This window comes from Lagopus leucura, unplaced genomic scaffold, assembly GCF_019238085.1.
Source record: "Lagopus leucura isolate 7727_CA_CO unplaced genomic scaffold, USGS_WTPT01 Super-Scaffold_100002, whole genome shotgun sequence".
NCBI lineage: Eukaryota > Metazoa > Chordata > Aves > Galliformes > Phasianidae > Lagopus > Lagopus leucura.
The window spans coordinates 52,946,068-52,969,055 of record NW_024962263.1 but is presented as its reverse complement, the minus strand read 5'-3'; the positions used below and the strand labels follow the sequence as shown (position 1 = coordinate 52,969,055).

The window sequence follows — 22,988 nt, the reverse complement described above, 5'->3', positions numbered from 1 at the left end:
CAAAATAGCTCAGCATTTCAAGGTTTCTCGCATAACTTTGCATAAAAACATTTTAAATTCAACTTACTTGATAGTATGGCTGTAATTCAGAAAGCCTTCCTTTTTCTATTAGAAGAATAGATATATTTGATATATTTTTTGCCTATGTGTGAGTCCTTTGGCAGAATTGCTTCTTAGAAATTATTTACAGGTTCATAATAGATTTTTCATTTAATTTGCTTTAGGCAGCAGCAGACTAGTTATATAGATGTTTGCTATCGAGGAAAGTGCTGTGTTTTAGTGTATTTCTAGAGGAATGAGGAAAAAAAAAGTTAAAAATGATCGCAAATTGGATGGCAAGTAGACCTAAATTTCCATTGCTGTTCAAAACACATACAGGACAGGCAGTGTTTGTTTATGCAGCCTTCCTAATGCTATTTGTTCTTCAATCTTTCTGCCTGACTGCCACATGTAAGAAAATAATTAAAAGAGCTAGACCTGTGGTAATGTTTTCTCTGTTGTAGAATTGCTCAGGTTGGAAAAGACCTTAAAGATAATCAAGTCCAACCATGACCTAACCATACTACCCTAACTCTAAGAACCCTCTGCTAAATCATGTCCCTGAGTACCACATCCAAACAATTTTAAACACACACAGGGATGGTGACTCAACCACCTCCCTGGGGAGCCTATTCCAGTGCTTAACAACCCTTTTTCTAAAGAAGTTTTTCCTGATATCCAACCTAAACTTACCCTGCCACAACTTGAGGCTCTTTCTCCTCATCCTGTCACACATCACCAGTGAGAAGAGCCCAAACCCACTCTCACTGCAATCACCTTTCAGGTGTGTGAAGAGAGCAATAAGGTCTCCCCTCAGCCTCCTTTTCCCCAGACTAAACAGCCCCAGTTACTTTAGCCACTTCTCATAGGGCATATTCTCCAAGCCTTTAACAAGCCTTGTTGCCCTTCTTTGGTCCTGCTCCAGCTTTGTGGCTGTGGTAGCTGCCTCAACTTTTTACTCCTCTGATTTCAGAATAAAGAGCTGTCCTAGCGGAAGAGCAAAGTCCAAGAAATTGACTTAAAAAAAACATAGGTGCCTAAATTCTAGTTGTGCTTCATTTTGGTTATCCAAATCCAAAAATAGAAGTGCTCAGCGGTGAGCTTTTCACGCACACTTTTTTAACGAAGAGGAGTCTGGAACATAGTTGTCCCATAGCATAAGCTGAAGTTTCTACAGCTTTTTGACTTGCACTAAACAGAAGGTAAACAGCTGCTCAGTGACCTAAGCTTTTATGAATCCCATTTTGAAGTCACATGGCATTTCCCAGATATTATCAGCAACTGCCTTTTTTTTTTTTAATTTGGAGTTCTGGATTTGCCTTGTGATCACATACTTTAAATTACATTGAGTTGGACTCTGATCACATTTTCTGTTTCAGCTGTTATTAATCAGGAGGCGTGCTTTATGTTTCTCTGATCAATTTTAATTGATACAGTAGAACCTTTCAGCCTGTGTATGTTTAGATGTTTGTTTTTTTTTTTTTTTTTTATCCCCTCCATTTGTACTGTGCTAATTGCTTTTAAAGGTCAGTATAAAGCACAGTGTGTTGACTGAAGGAGGCCATACAATTTTAATACTACTTAGCAGGCTCTTGGAAAAAAGCAGTCTTTAACAATATGCATGTTCTGTGACAGTTATTGGTTTGTAAAGTACAGACATTGAAGAAAATACCAGTGGGCTGGATACTTGTTATAGCTTAATGATATCCTGTGGTTAAATAAAGGCCAAGGCAAACCACCCATGCTTATTTTCAAGCTAGGATAAGTTGACTTTCTGGTAATTTTTTACTTTATGAATTATAAATAATATCTTGTGTCAATATCATTGTTTTCTCATTTCTATAACATCTTGCTTATAGTAACTTATAATTCACATTTGCCATGGAAAGGATTTGTGCACAATGAGCAAGTACATCGTAATGAAGTATAGTTAAAAACTTGCCTTCTGTGTGAGTTTTGTTTTGCCTTTTTTTTTTTTTTTTTTTTCCTTTTTCTTTCAATTAAATCCAGCATTGAACAGCCTCAAAATAACATTGTTTAGGGGAGAAGTGATTTATTTTGTATGAGATACTCTCAGGGTGCCTAGGGACCAGTATTGAATGTGAGGTTAAATCTAAAACTCAGCATTAACATTTAAGGTTTTCCAAGAAAGATGAGCACTGCAAATATCAGCACACTGTAATGCAGAAATAAAGTGAAAATTACCTTGAGTATTTTAATTATTTGGATATGGAAAATGGGAAATAAGTTTAGAAATAGCTACTTTTTTTTGTAGTACTCTGATTGTTAGCCACAGAACTGCCCAATCCAGTATCATCTTGTCTCCCCTTTAATTTCAGTGTATCTTTTTTTTTTCCCACAGGATAATAGAATGCATTGTCTACTGTAAAGTATGAGCGTTCCAGCTGTCTTCCAGCTTTTAATGAGGTATCTTTGCAGGGAAGGGAGAACACTTAAAAGAAATGAAACAGGCCATTTCAGTGAAATGACACACTTTGAACTTTTTTTGATGTGTGTCTGATCTTTCCAGCAAGCAGAATCTGACCTAGTTAAACTTACTTTGTCAGCTTAGAGTTTTAGAGCAGCATTACCCAGTCTGATTAAAACAGCACCAATGGCATTCTCAGTTTGACTGCAAGCTCCTCTGAATGCTGCCTTACCAGCAGATCCAGTTTGTTCCTTTGTTGCCTATCATGCTATACTTTATATAACCAAGTAGTAGTTAGTGGTAGTGCTTTGGGATATGCCAAAGTCAGTTGAGAGAACGCGCGTTTGAAAATGAAGCAGTTGCATGTGTGCAGTAGAAGTAGATAGAACGGATTCCTCTTGACTTGGTGCTCTGGGTCATCCAGTTTTGTACTGAAGGAAAAAAGAACATTGCTTTCCAGTCTTTCAAGGTGCTGAGTTGTTGTTGTTTTTAAGTTGGTGTGTTGAATCATGTTTCAGCTTTGGAAGGAGACTGTAGAAACTAGTCTACAGCTATTGTAAACTTACCTTGTATTAGGTCTTTTCCTGCAATGAAAAAGCTCCTTATTTGTTTGATGATGTGAATATGGTTAGGGGAGATCACATCTCCTACCTAGTGCACTGAGGCAGACAAATCAATATCCTAAATTCTGCTTTGCTATTCCCATTTCTTTTTTTTTTCTGAAAGTGCTCTTTTCATGCTGCTAGAATTAGGGGTAGTGTAATGCCTTTGGTGAAGTGTAATGAACGTAAGTTTATTAGCTGATAAAGCTGTTGCTTTTCTTTTGGACAGTCTGAAAAAGTGCAATGGAATGAGATAGTTCTGGCTTCCATCTTTTGTCAGTGTAAGGTATGAGTATTCATTATGTAAGCCTTACAAGCTCTGTCAGTGAACAAGTCAAATTAGTGTGTACAAAACCAAGATGGCTGATAGTGCTACTCTTTCAGGAACAAACAATGAAATGCTTTTTACACCTACCTGCAGAGGGAAGTTAAAAATATGTGAGAATTGTGCTTTATTTAAGAATTCCAATCCCCAGACTCTTCTTCCTACTAAGTAAATAATTTAACATTATAAACATGAACAATCTGAACTTAAAAATGCTCTCAGTGGACTCCGGTAGTAAAATAACAATTTTTCAGCAAAAGGTTTTTATAGGCAGCATTAATTATTTCAACAATTAGGTCTTGGAAACTTGAGATCATAGTGATTTCCATTATCACACTGTATACACATCAGATAAGACAAGTGGGGTTTACCTGCACTGAGCACAATTCATACAGGAGGTGAAACTTGGTCTCATGTAACCCAGAGAGTGACAGTACAACTGTTTTTACTTTGGTCATAGTGTGTATGGAGCAACTGGTTTGACTTTCAAGAAAACTGTGACAGTCCACTTAAAATTAGTTTTCATGCTCAGTACTTCAGATATACATTATAAGAGACTTGTGTCCAAGTTGTATGCTGCAATGTAAAAATACTGCTTTTTTTTTTTTTTTTTTTTTTTAACATAAATGTTTGTTCTTCATTCTCTTCTGCAAAGTAATACTTCATTTGATCAGAAACTGTAGTTAGCTGATCGTATCAGAGCCTTGTGCGGGTTCCAAGCATTCAGTCTGTAGTAAAACTTGCCTGAGTTGTTTTCAGGTAAATGAATACTAAATTCCCTGTTGATCAGGGTAGCCCAGAGTCCCATTTGTTTTAAAATAAATACACATAAGAAAAAAGGAATCCTATGCTTCAATGGATTTTTCAGATAAGGACCGAAGCAAGTCCTTATAAATAGCAGAGTTCATGAACCGTGGGTAGGAGTCTCTGTGCATTAAGGTATAGATTTGAAGCTGTGCGTCATCAAAGGTGTGTTGTGAGGGTTCCAGCATATTTCGGTTAATCACTTCCCTTACTCTGGAGTCCAAGCTGACCTGCATGTTAAAATAAAGAATCATGTAAGTAATAGTGGTGTACAGTAGCCAGTTTCTTTGCTTTTTGTTCTGTTGGCTTAAAAATGTACATATTTTTTCTTGTTTCAGTTGGTGTCCTTTATGAGTATAAGGACTGTTAAATATGCATATATTTACACCAAGAATGAATGTGTTGAAATTTGGCAATAAAAATGTATTGAATATCATCAGAGAAAGTTTCTCGTAGAAGCAGTATTACTTGAACAAGGCTGCCTGCAACCCTGTTGCTACTAAAACCTGAAGGACTAGAAGATTATTTCCAGACTGACTTCCTGCTCTGTAGCAGAGAGGATTGGTAATGTTTTGTGACAGCTGATTTCCTTGGAAAGTAGTGCTGTGGTAAAGAGACTGACTTTGGAGTAAGCAGGATGATGCAGACGCAAACTGCAACCTGGAAAGATGGTGCTCAATCAAATCCCTATCTTAAAAAGCAGGATGAATTGATGTGGACCACAGGCATAGTTATAGAACAATTCCACATGCATCCAAGTGATGTTTTTTGTTTTTTGGTTTTTTTTTTTCTTGCAAGCACCAGTCTGTGGAAAGGTGTTAGCATTACTAGAATGGACCGACTAGATTTAAACAGTGTTTTTATCTGCATGCACTTGGCACCACAAATAATGAAGTGTACAAATTTTGCAAGAATATAAGAAAGTTTAAAATTCCTGCCTTCTTCTAGAATTATACTCAAATTATGAACCAAGACCTGCTTGAAACTTGGGGCATTTTTTTACCAGCAAAGTGACAGGTAGGTCTGAAAAATTCTCAACTTAGCGTTCTTGTTGTGTGTCATATTTTGAGAGCTGCTTTTTGCACAAAGGCAATTTGTGCTGTGCAAATAACACTTCATTTGTGGTTACTGTGCTTTTGGAGACCTGATCTACGTGCACTGCAAAAGAAAACCCCACTGATTCATCCAACAAATAAATTTTAAGTTGAACAAGAATAAAATCTTCATCTCTATGTTGAACTCCATGATCTTTATGGTCCTTCCCAACTCAGCATTCTGTGTTAGTTGTGCCTCAAACTGAAGCCTTCACATCAGCGTGCCAAAGCAGCATAGGAAGAATTTTCTTACAGATGGTGAAAGTAGTTCTGACCATCTCACCTCAGTGCTGGGTTTGTATTTTACCCCTAAATCTCTACTTCTTAGCAGTGGAATGTGGGGGAAAGAGAGTTATCCCCAGGTATTCTTCTAGCTATAAACACATCAACCATGCAAAACAGCATCAAAGAATGGGGAAAGCAATATACCTCCTTTGGAGAAAGGATAGAAATATAATCTTCATAAATCAGTCTTGCTTTTTCTTCGATGACGCTTTTGTTGGATTCCTGTTTCAGTTCCTCACAGGCCATCCAGAAAAGCATGTTTTCTTCACTGAATTCTGTTCGTAGAAATTCACGAAAAGCATTTCGACCAGCTGGCGTAAGCATCAACTTGTCAAATGACTGAGCCCAAGCATTCACTTCTTCAAGAGTAGGAGCGGGGCTGTGGAGGTGGGACAAGAGGACAAGAGAGAAATGAACAATTGTTACTCAAACTATTTTCATCTGGTAGAAGGCGTCTGCCATCACGATGGAACAAAAATGCAAAGTTCATGAACCTCTTTACTCCTCACTGGAACTACCCACGTGCAAACTGCAGTAAACAGATGCATTTTTTATAAGGTGATTACCTGTACATTGATGCAGAAATTGCACTTTACTGCTCAGAGTAATTGCAGTAGAAAAAGAAACCCTTGGCAATAACTAAGCTTTTTATTATTTGTAATAGTCCTTATTGAATCACTGAGTTACAAAGTGAATGAAAATACGTAAGAAGAAGTGACAATCCAAATACCGCAGCAGACACCTTCCAGTCTATGGCAGCTTCACAGGTCCTCCTACCTGCTTGGGCAACTCTTAAGAGAAAAATGCCTGATTCTTAAGAGCATCCGAGTTTCCCTTTGTGTTTATTCCTTTTCTAAGGCTGAGCTCTGCCAGTTAGCTCCAGTTATGTATTAACCCAGTGGGGAAAATATATATATATATATTTTTTTTTCAGATAAAGGATAGATGATGTTTACAGTCAGGCTACCCAGAGAGGCTGTGGATGGCCCATCCCTGGAGGTGTTCAAGGCCAGGCTGGATGGGGCCCTGGGCAGCCTGGTCTAGTATTAAATGGGGAGGTTGGTGGCCCTACCCCCTTGGGGGGGGGGGGGGGGGGAGTGGATTGGAGCTTCATGATCTTTAAGGTTCCTTCCAACCCAAACCATTCTATGATTTTTATGATTCTATGATTTACTATGTGTGTTTCTTTGTTTTTATTTATTTTATCAGAAAGCATTGAAAATTGGAATGTGATTACGCACTGCATATGAATGGGATGAAAGAATGGGCTGTACATCAGACTCTTGGTTCTTTGAGGAGCAAGAGATGGATGACTTGCAAATTCAGCTTTATGATTATTTGTCATTTGTTTGCATATGTCAGATAATTGATTTTCATTATTTAGTAAGATTTGAATTTTTGTTTCGTTTCTTGTTTGATAGAGCGCATGATAAAAGCCATACCTTTCCTCACAGTTCGGAATTCCCTCTGGTTGGAGTTCATGGGACGTTCTCCTTGCTCTCTCTTCTTCCTGGTTTCTAACAGTAAGACTGCAAGGTAGCAAGCAAAAGTTTTGCCAATTTTATGAAAGGAAAGGTTGAATGAAAAAGTGCTAACAGGAGCCATAGTTATACTCTGATGCTAGCTCTTCAGTTGTGTAAGCTTAGCAAACTTTCATGCAGCAGAACTATACAATATTAGGTATGTCCTTGGATAGAAAGTAACCTATATCTGCAACAAAGTCTATATGTACTCCATTGAGGTTTATTATACTGCATTGTTGTTTTTTTTTTTTTACCTAAGTTACCCTTGATGCAAGTATTTTATGTCACTTAGACTTGAGTGTTCTCTTTTCTTTGCTGATGATTCTTTTGACGCTGACTTTCAGCATGTCTCCTTTTAGCAAACAGGAATTGAATTCTGAGGTTATTCCATTTCAGTGAGAAATGTGTGTGCACACAAACTCCTGTGATCTGTAAAGCTGCTAACAGTTTGTCAAGAAAAAACATCCCAGTGACTTACAACCAGTAATTTATATTAAATCTGTACTTCAGCTGAGATAAAGTGGTACAGTTGCTACAACTTCTAGGAAAATACCAAACTCTATTTCTTCACTTGTATCTTTCTTTCCCTCAATGTAACAGTTTGCTTTAATCTCTAAGAATCTCATTTGTCTCTAGCAAGGCTTTTTGTTAAACCAACCAATTCTTTTTTTTTTTTTTTTCCTCCTTCTTCTTCCTTTTAAGCTCTTTGTCTTATTTGCAGCCTTACTATTTACCACTTATTCCTTCTCTTCCTGTCTCCACGGGTGGTCCATCATCTGCAGGGACCTGGTGGGAGGATGGAGAATGGTAATATTTTAAGGCTTGGGAAGAGTGGCTGGAGGTTTGGCGATAGAGGAGAGAAAAACTGAAGAGATAAGGAAGCTTTCCTGTTGTGAGATTTGTGAGCAAGCACATCACCTATTGCAAGCACATCTTTTCTCTGCAACATCCGAACCATACATTCAAACCAATGAACTACTGGAGTTTGTGTTTTTAGAAAATAAGTGGTTAAAGCCTATTCGTGCTTTTCTATATTATTTTTGTGTCTACATTAAGTATTCTTTTTACCAGTGGTTCTGGCCTTTTTTTAATAAGAGAAGTGGTATGTATTCCTCACACAAGAACTGATGTGCTCGTCAGAGTTGTTTTTAGATTGAGGGGAACAAACATATCCAACAGAAAGGGGAAGAAGACAAGCCCAAAAGAAATTAAGTTTCCTTCAGAGGTCATGCTGTGCCTCACAAGATGCCCTTGCAGGTTAGCTCATTTCCTAGAAACGTATGGGTAAACAGAGCTAAGATTCAAAATGCATATTTTCAGGTTTCCAAAGAGCAGCTGCTGGAGGCTTCAGTTTTAGCTGCAGAGTGAACATGGGCTGTGGGAATTTGGCTGAGAGACTCGTTTCACCATTTCATTCTAAATCTACTATTAAGTGTATGCTGGGTATTGGCTGTTCTGCAAATCAGCTGCATGACTCATGCAGACTGTTATTTTTATTCCTATTCATAATTTTTCTGTTCAAAGTACATGAGCTATTTAGAGGAAAGGCTTTATGAACAGGGAATAAAAATAGCTTAATTATGGTTTGTTTTGCATTTCTTGCTACTAGAAAACAATTGTTCTCAAAGAAATCAAGGATTATTTTAAAGCTAAAATGAGCAACTCTGTTTTGGAACCTGTATTGGATTCTTATTTTATTCTAAAGTGCAAGTAAGAATTTTCAACATTGTGAAATTTGGGTAATATAATTCCATCTATTGAGTAAATTGTTTTCTTTGAATTGTTTGAATAGTGAATTGCAACAGATAATCAGCATCCTCAGGAATATCAGGTAAAAAGTTAAAACAAAACAAAGAAAACAGCTTATCAATAGTTTCCAAGACAATGCAAGTTTTATGTACTCTGACTTCATAGGTAAATGTCTGGGGTTTCATTCTATATGTACAATTGTATTTGTAAGTGTAATAATGCAGGTTCCAAATGACCCACGTGAGATGTTACTGGACAACTGCTCAGATGATACTGATGTTTGTACAGTGATGGTTGAGTATAGGCACCATTCTGCAAGGAAGCAAACTTTGATCCTGACCAGCATGGTATTTCTGTCTCAGCGTTACCATAGTTTATCTCTAAGCACCTGCTGCAAGGCTCTGTAGGATAGAGCTAGAGTCCTTGGCATCCTGCAAAAAAAGAAGCCTTTTGTCCTTACCAAATGTTTTCTGTTTCCATCAGGGTGGACAGGGTTGGGTGTGTATAGGCTCTGACAAGCTGCATACTAATAGCATACTAATAGCAAAGGAATGATGAGCCTGCTGTTCCCTAACTTACGTTCTCCAAAGCATTTGCTACCAGCTGCTGTTGGGAAAAAGTAATGGTGGAACAGATTTCTTGTCTGGTCAATCAGGTTGTTTTATGACTTCTTTCTTCCACCTCAGTCCTAGGTTTGCTTGCTCTGAAGTGTTCATATGGTAGATAGTGTATTTACAAGAAGCACTCAGCGTGCTGTCAGTGTTTTGGTTTAATTCTTATGACTTAGATTTTTTTTTTTTCTTTATTTCAGTGCAAATTCTGGTCTAACCCATTAAATTAGTAACGCACCCCAGACAGGAACAGGAGTTTACAATGTGGCAAGCTTTGCTTGAATTTTAAATGAAATAAACTGCATCTGATATGAGAGTAAAGGTGGACAAATTTTTTTTTTTCTTTTTTTTTTTTTAAGGAATCCAGTGACTCCTCTTCCTGTCTTGATACCTTCCCTGATAAATTTTCCTCTTCAACAGCTTGTAATAGGAGCTCTTTGAAAATATATTCTGCTCCACTATTTACTGAAGGTGAGCATTGAACACTTCAGTGTTTAAAGTCTCTGATCCCAAGAGTTAACTTGATATGAATTGCAGGTGCCATGAGTTGACACCACTAATTAATGACAACAAATCTGCTCGCCTTTGCAACAAAGAAGCAGTGCCAGACACTTGGCTGTTATCTTTCTGACCTACACATCCTTACATGTACTCTTAACTCCCTGTAGCAATCTGTGTTCCTTCTAAAGTGCAATCCTCCATCTAGAACTGTTACACGTTATGGTATTGCTTTTGCTTTTTATTGGGAGTCCCAATGAAGCTCAAATTTGAAGAGAATCAGTATTAGTACATGATATACATTAAGTGTTCGTTTAGTAGGTGATACACCAGTTCAAGGAAAAGGCCAAGAACAACCAGTTCTTAGCTTGCAGGTAACAAAGCCTACTAGGGAAGAAAAATAAAGAAAAAGGAAGTAAAAGGGGTGGGGAGGAGGAGCTAGACAAAACATTTCACTTGAATCACACCTGCAGTTCTGTAGGGATGGGCAAGGCTTGGGCCTATTGCTTCAGCTGTTGAGATGTTCTAAGCTCTAACGATGAGTACTGATTGAGACAACAGAAAGCAGGGGTTTCCCTGAGCTGAGGGCTGCCTGGTACCACAGCTTTCTGTCTAAGGGTAAATGGCTACAGAAATTGAAATAGACTTAGATGCTCACTGACAAGAGTAAGCAGAGGGGCAATGATAAGGATTTCTAAAAGGAGGTATGTAAGAGTTAATGTTCTTGCTGCCTTTTTTTTTTTTTTTCTGTTTCTAACTTCAGTGGAATGTGTTGCTGGGGCTTCACTAAGAAGGTGATCACGTGTGTGCGCACCTTCAAAGCTTAGAGAAAGGCTAAGGCAACGACTAAAATATCTCTTAAAATGCTTTCCTACTTATCCTCTTCTGAAGGTACTGCATAGAGATTAAATATGCATATAATGTTATTTCAGTGGCACTGCAGCAGAAAGCAGTGTCTCCTAGTTGCAGGCTTGCTGAATGCCCCAGGTGGTTTTTTTGCTTCCTGCTGTCCCACGTGCTGACTGTTATCTCCCTCCCCTTCTGTGCTGGGTAACGGTCGTACCAGGAGCAGCTGCAGCAGCAGCACCAGCAGAAGCAGCAGGCGTTGGGCCCGCGGTTCCCTACGCTGTGCTGAGTCTGCACCGTGCCTGGGGTCTCCTGGGTTGCTGCCATCTGCCGCTTGCGCATCTCCGTCCGCTCCGATCCCATGGGCTGCAAGAGAGCAGGACAAGGGGAAAGTAAGGCACATCTGGGTTTTATCATTTTAGTTCTGTCACACAAAGCTACCAAAAGCTATTGAAAGCTACAGCTTCAAGCCTGCAAACAAACAATGCGACAATTATTGGTGGAGCGCAAGTTCTGCTGATTGTTTAAAAACAAAACAAAACAAAAAAAAAAGATGTCAGTGAAATGACAAGCTGTGCTGCGGGCACTGTCCCTTTCTGACCTGTGTGAGCTTTGGCCTTGCTCTACAGCACTCAGTATGTGCTCTCTTACTCAGAGGGTTGTGCTGTGTCTTAGTGCCTGATGTGTTTGTAGATGAATTACCAGCTTGTAGAAAAGTGAGTGCAGCTTCACAGAGTCACAGGGGTTAGAAGGGATGTCTTGTGACTATCTAGCCTGAACCCCTGCTAAAGCAAGTTCCCTATAGCAGGTTACACAGGAAAGCATCCAAACGTGTCTTTGAACACTTCCAGCGAAGGAGGCTGCCAGCCTCTCTGTGCACCTTGTGCCAGTGCTCCAATGCTTCAGTTGGATTGTGTTTGATCCTTGGATACGTAACAGTCATCCTCCTGTACCAAATGATACCTCTGTGTGTAAGGTTTTTTTTCAGGTAGCTGAGCCTTCCAGAGGGACGTGGACAGTCTGGAGAAGTGGGCCCATGTAAACCTAATGAGGTTCAACAAGGCCAAGTGCAAAGGTGTTGCACTTGGGCCAGGGCAATCCTGTTTACACAGGCTGGGGGAAGAACACCTTGAGAGCAGCCCTGCAGAGAAGGACTTCGGGGTCCTTGTGGACAAGAAGCTGGACATGAGCCAGCAGTTTGCACTTGCAGCCCAGAAGGCCAACTGTGTTCTGGGCTGCATTAAAAGAATAGTGGCCAGCAGGGAGAGGGAGGTGATTGTCCCCCTCTACTTGGCTCTTGTGAGGCCCCATCTGCAGTACTGCGTCCAGGCCTGGGGTCTCCAGTGCAAGAAAGATGTGGAACTCTTGGAATGGGTCTAGATGATGGCCACTAAGATGATCAGTGGGCTGGAGCACCTCTCCTGTGAGGAAACATTGAGGGAACTGGGCTTATTTAGCTTGGAGAAGAAAAAGCTTCAGGAGGGGGGCTCATTGTGGCCTTCCAGTACTTGAAGGGAATGTATAAATGGGAGGGGGAACGGCTGTTTACAAGGGTGGATAGTGATAGGACAAGGGGGAACAGGTTTAAACTGAGACAGGGGAGGTTTAGGTTAGATATTAGGAGGAAGTTTTTCACTCAGAGGGTGGTGACGCACTGGAACAGGCTGTCTGGAGAGGTTGTGGATGCTCCAGCCCGGGAGGCATTCAAGGCCAGGCTGGATGTGGCTCTGGGCAGCCTGGTCTGGTGGTTGGTGACCCTGCACACAGCAGGGGGGTAGAAACTCAGTGATCACCGTGGTCCTTTTCAACCCAGGCCATTCTATGAGATCTCTCGAGGCCATGATGATTGTAGGGAAACTAAAATTAGTAGTTACAGATTTGGGGTTAGTTTTGTGTTGATAATTTAATACCATATTTGAAATATAATCTGAGAGTCAAAGAGCAGATGGTTAAAAGTTGCCTGTTTAAAATGTTAGGTCAAGTTTAGGAAATGCTGTTCTGAGGTGGAGGAGGAATGCAGAGACGTTGCAGACTGAAGGAGAGTCACGAATAAGTGCACTATTTTAGCAGAACACAGCACTCAGTTCTGCTGGATTATTATTATTATTATTTTTTTTCCTGCTCAATTTCTTTTTGTTTTATAGATCTTAAGAGTTTCTATTTTGCTTTTTTTTGTGAGAACCACCCACTCTGACAAAGGAAATACATATGACATGCTGAGCAGAAGATGCACCTGTTTTGCAGGAGGAATGAAGCACAAGAACAGTGCAGACAGAAATGATAGCCCATTTGTAAATCTGTAGGCCTAATCTCAGCAGCAATAACTAAATGCCTAGAAATAGAAAATGAGAAAAAAAAACACAGCTTCCAAAAAACCCACAGCATCACTCATTTCAAAGTGTAAATGTGAAATGTAGATCACATCTGGAAATTCAGATTTCATAGTAATAGAATAAAAGACTAAATATTAACTTCCCTGCAGGTACCTCTCCTGTTTTTAAAACAGTCTTTGTGTTTCAATTAGAATGTAAAAACTGTCACACACAGAGGGATTGATAATACATCTAACAGTTTTTCAGGCTTCCTTGGACAGTAAACAGTTATTATTGACAAGAGAAGAGTAACTTGGGGTCAGAGAAGTGCCGTTTATGTTGCCTAACCTATCCAGGCTTCCTTTTTGAGATGTTTTACATGGGTAGTTCACATGTTCATCTCCCTAATAATCCATTCTGTTAACTGACAGTGGTGTGTGGAAAAGCTGGTGCCTGTTGGCTTTTATTCAAGGGAAGAGATAGAGGGTGGTGGGTGTAGGAGGAATATGCTCTTTCACTCCACTTCTTCCTGCTATATCTTAATTCAAAAAAATGTTTTCGGATTCCACTGTTGCCATTTCAGTTTATTCTTCACAGTTATCCTTTGACATTTTTGATGAAGACGTAGCTGTTCAGTAAAAACTACCTGGTAGCAGTGAGTTCTTTGGTTCATTTGTGAATATTCACTTAGAAGATTTCATAGAATCACAGAATGGTTTGGGTTCGAAGGGACCTCAAAGAACACCCAGTTCCAACCCTTTGCTGTGGGCAGGGCTGCCTCCTACCAGCTCAGCTGCCCAGGGCCCCATCCTACATAGCCTTGAGTGCCTCCAGAGATGGGGCACCCACAGCTTCTCTGGACAGCTGAGCCACTGCCTCACCACTCTAGTTTTCTGGTATTACACTCGTTATGAATGTCCATCTCTTCCCACATATATTATGGAAAAGAAAGGACTGAGCAGAATAAATTCATTTTTTTTCCGTATGAGACATGTGATAGAGGTTTGGAGTGGATCACAAACTGAACAGGATGTGACTTTCCCTGCTGTGTTAGCAGGAATACCGTGTTAAGATACCGGAAGTATCCTGTACCCCTCTGTGTGAGTACCTGCGGGTATCATGTGCTGTGTGGGTGCAGCACATTATTACAAGTAGGTGAAACTCCTTTGGCAGATCGTATTAAGAAAAAATCCATCTGCTGGTCCAGGTTCACAGAACAAGCAATGAGCCAATGATCCAGACAGCACCACTCTCCTAACCTCTGGCTCTAAGCCAACCCACAGGTACATCGTTACCTATTCTGTTTCAGTGGGACTAACTCCCTTTGGTCACGTAAGAATTATTAATATGCAGAAGAACCAGATGTCTTGTATAAAACATCTACATCTTGCGGTTCCATCTAAGCACAACTGTGAAGTACAGCTAAAAATTCATGCTTGCAACATGAAACTGTGATCACACTGAGACCATGTAAGTGCCAAACGTGAGGCCTGAACCCACTGTAAGTTACTAGGCTCTGCTTACTGCCCTGTGGATTCTACTGCTATAGTACATAGTATTAGCGATGTTATCTCTGCAGACTTATCATTCCACGTGATGAGGCTGAAGGGCTTAAACCACCTGTAATCAAAACAAAAGTGTGACTGCTAAATGCCACAAGAGGGCTTTCCTTATTTTCCAGACCAACACTGCAGGCAATCAGGTTGTTTTAATGCTGAAAAATGGCAATTATCAACGGCATAACAAGCCAATAGCGTACTTATAAAGTTGGTAAAGGGAAGTACAGATGTTGATACACATATATTTAGCTAACTATGTTTCCTTCTGAGTCCAGCTGAGAATACGCTTTGCAGACTCGCAGGCAGTGGCACAAGGAAGCAGAGGAAGAGGCACAGGTGCACTGCTCCCCTCCAGCTGCTGCTTTTCACGCATAGCAGAAGAGGTGGCTTACAGCCTAATTAATGATTTGCTTTGCTGTTTTGTTTTAAACTGAAAGAATGATCCATGTTTTCCTAAACCGCTAATGTGATGTTGTGGAGAAATGCTGGGCAGGGAAAGCATTAGCTGTAGAAATCAGCAGGAAGATTTTGGAGCTTGAGGAGCTCTGAGAGATGAAGTGTGTATCAGTGTGTCCAAGGGTAAGGGGTGCCTTGGAGCTATTACTTGGCTGTAGAAGAAGAGGGTACATTGCTGATGAAAATAAGGTACAGAGCTTCCTCCTACACCTGGTGCATCCAGATCGCCTACATCAGACAGGAGCCTGCTTTTCAGTCAGTATGGCATTGAGGTGGGAAAGAACCAGTGATCAGGCTGATAGGTTTATCCTCACAGAGAAATTTTGTAATCTTTATGATGACCAACCTCTCGCAGGTACAAGTCCAGATTACTGGCCTGTTGATTTTGAAAGTCCCTTGGGCAGTCACACTGAGCTGAGCTTTGTTTTTTGAAGATCTGGGCAAAGCTGTATCGCTTCTTCAATGTCAGGGAAGAAAGGTCCGTGAAGAGAGCTCAGGGGGACATTCATCAAACTAGACTGTGAGAGATGTGTTATCCTCAGTATGCCAGCATCCCATCAAACTCAGATGCTCCTTACTCTCTCATGCTTTTTTAATTCCCTGTCACCTAAAATTCCCTTACTATGTCGCTGTGCTGCAAGAGAGATCTGTGTTCAAAAGTTTGGTCAGATGGGAAAAAATAACACAATCAGAAATTGCTTCTTTTCCTCTAGATAGTCTCTTTATACCAAAATGGAATTGCCATTGCTGTAAACTCCCTGTGCCGTGAGCCTCCTTTATCTTCTCAGATTTCCAGGCCCCTTAGGTGGTGCTATAAAGCAAGAACAAACTATAGAGGAAGCCTCTGTATTGGATGCTGCTTGATCTTGAGAATCGGGGTCCATTTCCTCTGTCCCCTACCATATGCAGCAGAAATCTGCCTGGCTTGACATGGATTTCAGAAGAAAACAGTGGGGAAAAAGATTTAACAACTGGTGATGGATTGTTCATATGTGTTCTGAAACAGATCTAAAAATTCATTCAGATTTGTGATGGAATGAGGTAAGATACCTTGAACAAAGTAGTTTAACTTTACTATCTCCAGCATTATTATTATTAGTCTGGGTACAGGTTTAGCCAACTGCTGGATATAGCATGAAATAAATCTCTGTGTCCAGTTCTGTTAGTTTGCCCACTATCAAAGACACCTCTATTTATTTGGTGAGAGCGTGGGTAGCCACAAATTAATAGAAGTCTTTCTAGTTCATATGAATAGGGAAGGACTAAAAGGCGCTATTCTGTGGGCTGTTGGGTAGTCAGTGGGATCTCAGTTTGTTAAAATCAAGTCATTGTGGTGGGAGATGGCATGCTCAAATTTTTGTCACCATTCAGTCCCAGCTGAAAGGACTTAGGAGCACTGCATCAGCAACACCAGTTGTGACCCATCTGCACTGAGTCTGAGAGACTTCAAACACCACATAAAATAATAATAAAAAATAAGCTATCATTGCCTGAGTTGCTCTTTGTATGGGGAATAAAATCTCTTGAACAAGACAGTTGCTTGACACCCAGGTGACACGAGGAGTTTCTAGTGTAAAACTCCTTGCTGTGCTGTTGGCTGGACCAGATGATTCTCCCTGGATCATGCTTTCCTGTGGAGTTCTGCATCCAACTGCCTTGTGCTCTATGGGACTTTTGCAGACATTCCTGATTCATCCCTAGGGATGATCATTAGCTACACATAGGGCATTTTTCAGCTACCTATATCCTATAGGACAGTCTTTTGCACATAGGCACTTCATAGAATCAAAGAATTACCAAGGTTGGAAGAGACATCCAAAATCACCCAGTCCAACTATTGACATATCACCAATACTTTCCCCACTAAATCATGTCCCTCAGTACAACACCTAAACGTTTGTTGAACACCTCCAGGGACAGTAACTTCACCACTTCCCTGGCCATCCCATTCCAGCATCTGACCACTCTTCTGGAGAAGAAATTTTTCCTATTATCCAACCTGAATCTTCCCTGCACACGTTGAGGCCATTCCCTCTTGTCCTATTGCTAGTAACATGGGAGAAGACGCCAACCCCTGTCTCGCCACAACCTCCCTTCTTGGAGTTGTAGAGAGCAGTGAGGTCTCCCCTGAGCCTCCTCCAAACTGAACAATCCCAGCTCCCTCAGCCACTCTCCATGAGACTTGTGCTCCAGACCCCTCACAGCCTTGTTGCCCTTCTCTGGACATGCTCCAAGGCCTCGATATCTTGTAGTGAGGGACTCAAAACTGAACACAGTATTTGAGATGTGGCCTGACCAGCACTGAGTACAGAGGGATGCTCACTTCCTTACACTTCCTGGGCACACGGCTGGCTCATTTCAGCTGACATCCCCAGGTCCATTTCTTCTACACAGTATTTGCAGCCTTCCTGCCCCAAGCCTGTAGTTTTGCCTGGGGTTGTTATGGCCAAAGAGCAGGACCCAGCACTTCGTCTTGTTGAACTTCATCCCATTGGCCTCAGCTCAGCCATCCAGAATGTTCAGATCCCTCTGCAGGTCCTTCTGTATTGACACTTCCTCACAAATTGGTGTCATCTGCAGACTTACTGAGGGTGCACTCAATGCCCTCATCCAGATCATCAATAAAGATATTGAAAAGGGCATGCCTGAACACTGACACCTGTGGAACACCAGAAATGACTGGCTGCCAGCTGGATTTAACTCCATTCATACCCTGGGCCCAGCCATCCAGCCAGTTCACGACCCAGCAAAGAGTGTACTTGGTGTACCTGTCCAAGCCACGGGCTGCCAGCTTCTCCAGGAGAATACTGTGGGAGACAGTGTCAAAGGCTTTGCTGAAGTCTAGGTAGACTACATCAACAGCCTTTCTGCACTTGCAGGAGGTGTCTTCTTACCACTTTCAAGTAGAGACTAGCAACAGGTTTCTTCTGACTACTTGCAAGAGTTTGGCCACTTTTGCAGTCTTGGAGTCTGGAAAGATCAGATCCAGGATGTTAAACAGCGCAGAGAAACATACAGACGCTGGGCTGGGCACAGAAGGATCTGTTTGGAGACATCCACAAAACTGTCCCATTCCCACATCAGTCAAGTATTTAACTGAGGAAAGGATGTATTTGTCAAGATAATTGGCTTGCCTCTGGTTGGCTCAGCATTACAAGTTCCTCTAATGTAACATCCTACAGGCCTCTAGATGTGAAATTTCCAGATCTCCCAGGGAGAGAGATGTTCTCCTCCATTTAATGATAACAACAAACTTTATCTGTTATAAAAATATGCCTAAAAAGCAATGAACCAAAAATAAAGAAAAATATGTCATATTATCTTACTTCTTATCCAGCTAGATAGCATCTGAGATTCTTAACAAAAAGTACACACTCAGGTTACTGAATGCTAATGAGTAATTTAAACAAACAAACAAAAACAGAATAACAAATCCAAACCTCAGTGGATTTAAAGAAGCATTTTTAAAAACTACTTTTTACATTAGTGGAAAAACCGTAACGTCTGCTGTAAGAGAAATGCTGAGGTACTGGAATAGATCATAGAGTCGTTAAAGCTGGACAAGATCTCTAAGATTATCTATTCTAACTATTATCCCACCCCCACCCTGTTCACTAACCACATCCTCCAGTGCCACATCTCCATGGCTCTTGAACACCTCCAGGGACAGTGACTCCACCACTCCCCGGGTAGCCTGTGCCACTGCCTCACCACATCCTGAGAAGAATTTTTTCCTAATACCCAACCTGAAATCCCATGATGAAACTTCAGGCTGTTACCTCTCACCCTAAAAATACGGCTGTTGTACTCATCTCACTCCCTGGCACACCTCTCAGATGGGGAAGCATTTCTGTGTGTGACTTTATGAGCGTAAAAGAGTGTGAAGGTCAGGAATTAAAATTCTTTCCCTGGTTGAAAGCACCTCAAGAACTATTTGACTGACACGTAACATTTATATTATTTGCTTCTCTCTCAGCAGAAAGGTGATCTACCTACCAAGAAAACAGCCTTCCCAAAGGAGAAATATTTAAAATATAAACTAAGAAGGTCAGATATTAAAAAAAATGTCACAGGAATACCCAGAAAACAAAATAAAAGACAGCAGACAAAACTTTTACACCTTCTTCTTCAGTTTATGCTAGAGCACAAGATTTTCTCAGCCTACTGAAGCACACAGATGCTGTTAAGCACAAAAATAATAGTCTCACCCCCATATACAGCACAGCCCTGACGTGTTAAGGCCTACCTGCATGGCTACAGCCTGATGACTTGCAGGGAGAACACGGAGCATGGAGCCACGTGCTGCCAACACAGTGGTGCTGTCCTGTGTCAGTAAACACCTTGGGCAGTGCTGAATTCCATGAAACCAATGAGAAGCACTCAACTTCAGTAGCTCCAAGTGAAGTTATATCCATATTGCAATTTCTGCTTATTCTTCAGACCTCCCCCAACGGTGATAGTCAGAAATGGAAGAAGAATTCTGTTGTTGCCCACTTATGCCTCATAGGGCTTGCTGCTGGGGCTGGGATCACAGTAAATTTCAAGCTGTGAGGGGTCTGGAGCACAGGTCTTATGGGGAACGGCTGAGAGAGCTGGGATTGTTCAGTCTGGAGAAGAGGAGGCTCAGGGGAGACCCCACTGCTCTCTACAATGACCTGAAATGAGGTAGTGATGAAGTGGGGGTTGGTGTCTTCTCCCATGTTACTAGCAATAGGACAAGAGGGAATGGCCTCAACTTGTGCCAGGGAAGATTCAGGTTGGATAATAGGAAAAATTTCTTCTCCAAAAAGAGTGTGTTCCTGGAGTCCCAGTTAGTCCCTGGAGGTGTCCAAGCGACATTTGTTGTACTGAGGGACATGGTTTAGTGGGGAAATACTGGTGGTATGTGGATGGTTGGACTGGGTAATTTTGGATGTCTTTTCCAACCTTGGTGATTCTATGATTCCACAAATCTTTATTTTATTAATTCAGAAATATTTGAATATTTGAAGTTCTTCATGAGAACTGTAGGTTATGGCAGTGTGTTGTCAACTGGAATATGAACAGCAAGTTTGATAGTCGTGTTTCTTCCTCTTCATTGAGGAAAGTGACACAGGTTTCCTGCACTAAGCAGTGTGCTGTTTTAAATATAGAAGAATTAAATGCATGTTAATGAACACATCCCCACACACGCACATGCTTTAGGCATAGTTATTGTGTTACCTAGTAAGAGCTCTTTGGAGATTTTGTGTTAGCAGAGATTTGGCATCTTGCAACAGAAGTGGGATGATGGCAATTTTTGAGAATGTAGGAGCGAGGGATGGCTGTCAGTAAGGGGATGCTGGCAGCCACACCACATAATGCAGCTTTGTGTGCCATGGCTGTACTTGGGCCTGCTAAAGGCCTCAGCAGATGACAGTGGACAGAAGGACATTTCCCTGAGTGTAAGTAACAATTATGAGGTGCTTTTGGGTCCAGAAACCTAGTGTCTTTACCTGGTGTATTTCCTTTATTTTTTCAGATGAGCAGCTCAGAAGAGCTGGGTTCATCTCTCCAGATCAAAGCATTGCTTTACATTTCAAAAGAAACAGCTGAAAAATGCATCACACCCACGTAATAACAGGTGCCACTGCCTTCCTCGTGTCACTTCAGTACAGGTTTTCTGCCAGGGGCTTAAACGTGCTCTGCTCCTCCTTCACTGGCACAGCTGCTCAGAGAAGCTATGGGTGCCCCATCCCTGGAGGTGCTCAAGTCCAGGTTGGATGGGGCCCTGGGCAGCTGAGCTGGTGGGGGGCATCCCAGTCCACAGGCAGGGGGTTGGGATTGGATGATCTCTGAGGTCCCTTCCAACCCAAACCATTCTGCGATTCTATGATACCTCTGATTTGGACTCCATCCTGTAAGGTTTGACTGAAAAAGTTGCCCTAAAACACACTTAGCAGAGTCACTCTGTCACTATTTCTCCTGTAAATTTGGAAAGATGAGAGAATTTTACACCTTCTACACAGCAAAAGCAACAAAAGCACCCAGCTACATGTATGGGTGCCATGGCAGACGAGCGGTATAAAAGTGAGTATGGGTGAAGTTTGCCCAACACTGAGCCCCTTCACAAACCGGATCACCGTGAGCTCCAGCTCAGCCAACACCGGGCCCCAACCATCGCACCTCCAGCTTTACAGTCGGAGCGAGTACTGCTTCAAGTATTGCTTGTGCTGATATTCCGGCACGCACACGCACACCGAGTTCATTCAGCTCCGTGCTTTACAAACCTCCTCCCCCACGCAAACAGCGCACACTCCGCTCTCCGCCGCCACCGCCCGCCGCGGGCCGCTCGGCGATACGGGGAAGCGCTCCTCCCGGGCGGCGCTGCCGTCCCGCGGTGACTCACGGCGCTGCGCCGGGGCCGCGCAGCCGGAGCGGCCGCTGACTCATCCCGCGCGGTGCCGGGCGCGGGTGTGACTCACGCGGCTCCCGCCGGAGCGGGTTGCGGTGCGGTGCGCTGAGGGCTGCGCGGGGTGAGTCACTGGGGGGCAGAGACTGACGCTGCGCTCCTATCGCTGCCCGCCGTCGCGATTCGCTTCGGGTCGCGCTGCGACGCTCTGCTCTGAGTACCGGACTCGGTATCCCGCACCACCGCTACAGCCCGGACGCTGTGTGGACTCCTTTGCATCACGCGGCGGCTCCGTGGGCAGAACGCTCTCTCAAAGATGAGGGCACCGCGCCGCTCCCCGGCGCGAAGGATCCTCGCGGTGCTTCCCGCCGCCCGCTCGGGACAACAGGTGGCAGTCATTCAGAGGGACGGACTTTCGGAAGCGGGGACACGGGGAGGGACCCCAGGCTCCGGGGAAGACCCGAACAGCAGGGAACGGGCGCGGTGCTCCGCCCGGGGCACGGGGAGCACCTAAGCGGTGGTGCTTCCGAGAAGCGAGACCCAGAGCGAGGGCAAGGATGGGTGGGAGAGTAGGTGGGATGCTCTCGTCCTGCAGCACTCCGCACGCCCCGCTACGCGATTGGCTCGGAAACACCCTTCGTTGTTCCGAGCTGAGGGCGGCGCTGTGGCCCCGCTGCCCCGCACGGAGCGGCCGAGGGTTCGGAACCTGCACGGGGCACCGCGGCACGGCGCGGAACGTTCGGATCGCGAATTTTTCAACAGCCAAAATGAAATGACGGAGCGGTCGCGCCAAGCACATTGCGTCGCTAGTAAATGACTGCAATTCCCATCGGCGTGTGCCGAAATAATCTCATTCAGTATTTGCGGCCGTGCCTCACTCTCACCACCTGCAGCGTCCTCCCGACGGCGGTGCCAATGACGGCGGAGGTCGGGACCCGCAGAGGAGCGGCGGGGAGTGATGTTACCACGCGTTAGGAGGGGAGCCCCGCGATGCCGGCGTGAGGACTGCAGGCTCCGGGGCAAGGCAGCCCCCGCCCTGCCCCGTCCCGTCCCGTCCCGCCGTGGGACCGAGCGCTACTTACGGTGTCGGCGGCGGCGGGGACCCGTGGGGCTGCCGTGCCCGCTCCCACTCCCGCTGCCGGCCCGGCAGATGCGCTCTCCCCGCCCGGGGACGGCGGCTCCGCGGCCCTGCGCATGCGCCCCTCGCCGGCCGGAGCCGCTCTGCAAGGACGGGGGAGCGGAGCGAGGCGGGCAGTGGGCGCCCGGCGGGGAGAAGTGCCGGAGGGAGCGGGTGCGCGTGTGCGTGCGCTCGGGGGAGGTAGGTGGGAAGGGCCGGAGGGGGAGGTGATGCAGCCACCGGGCTCGCACGGCTGCTTAGGTTTTCAGAGGTTCCCTAAATGAGAGCCGCGTTTGTACAAAGCGGGAACGGAGCTCGCCCGCACGTTAAGTACCTGCAGGGATGCGTCCTCCCGCCCGCCCCCTCCTCC

The 22,988-nt window shown here is 43.4% G+C and overlaps 1 protein-coding gene across 1 annotated transcript; it reads right to left on the bottom strand.

The window, feature by feature from the left end:
* Positions 1–4,208: 4,208 nt before the first annotated feature.
* Positions 4,209–22,697, bottom strand: RGS20 (regulator of G protein signaling 20). Its single transcript, XM_042869331.1, has 5 exons — positions 22,584–22,697; positions 11,022–11,170; positions 7,020–7,106; positions 5,722–5,956; positions 4,209–4,428 (listed from the first exon to the last, which is right to left on the bottom strand). The coding sequence occupies exons 1-5, from the start codon at positions 22,695–22,697 to the stop codon at positions 4,240–4,242; spliced, it is 774 nt and encodes a 257-aa protein (XP_042725265.1). The 3' UTR covers positions 4,209–4,239.
* Between the last annotated feature and the right edge of the window lie 291 nt (positions 22,698–22,988).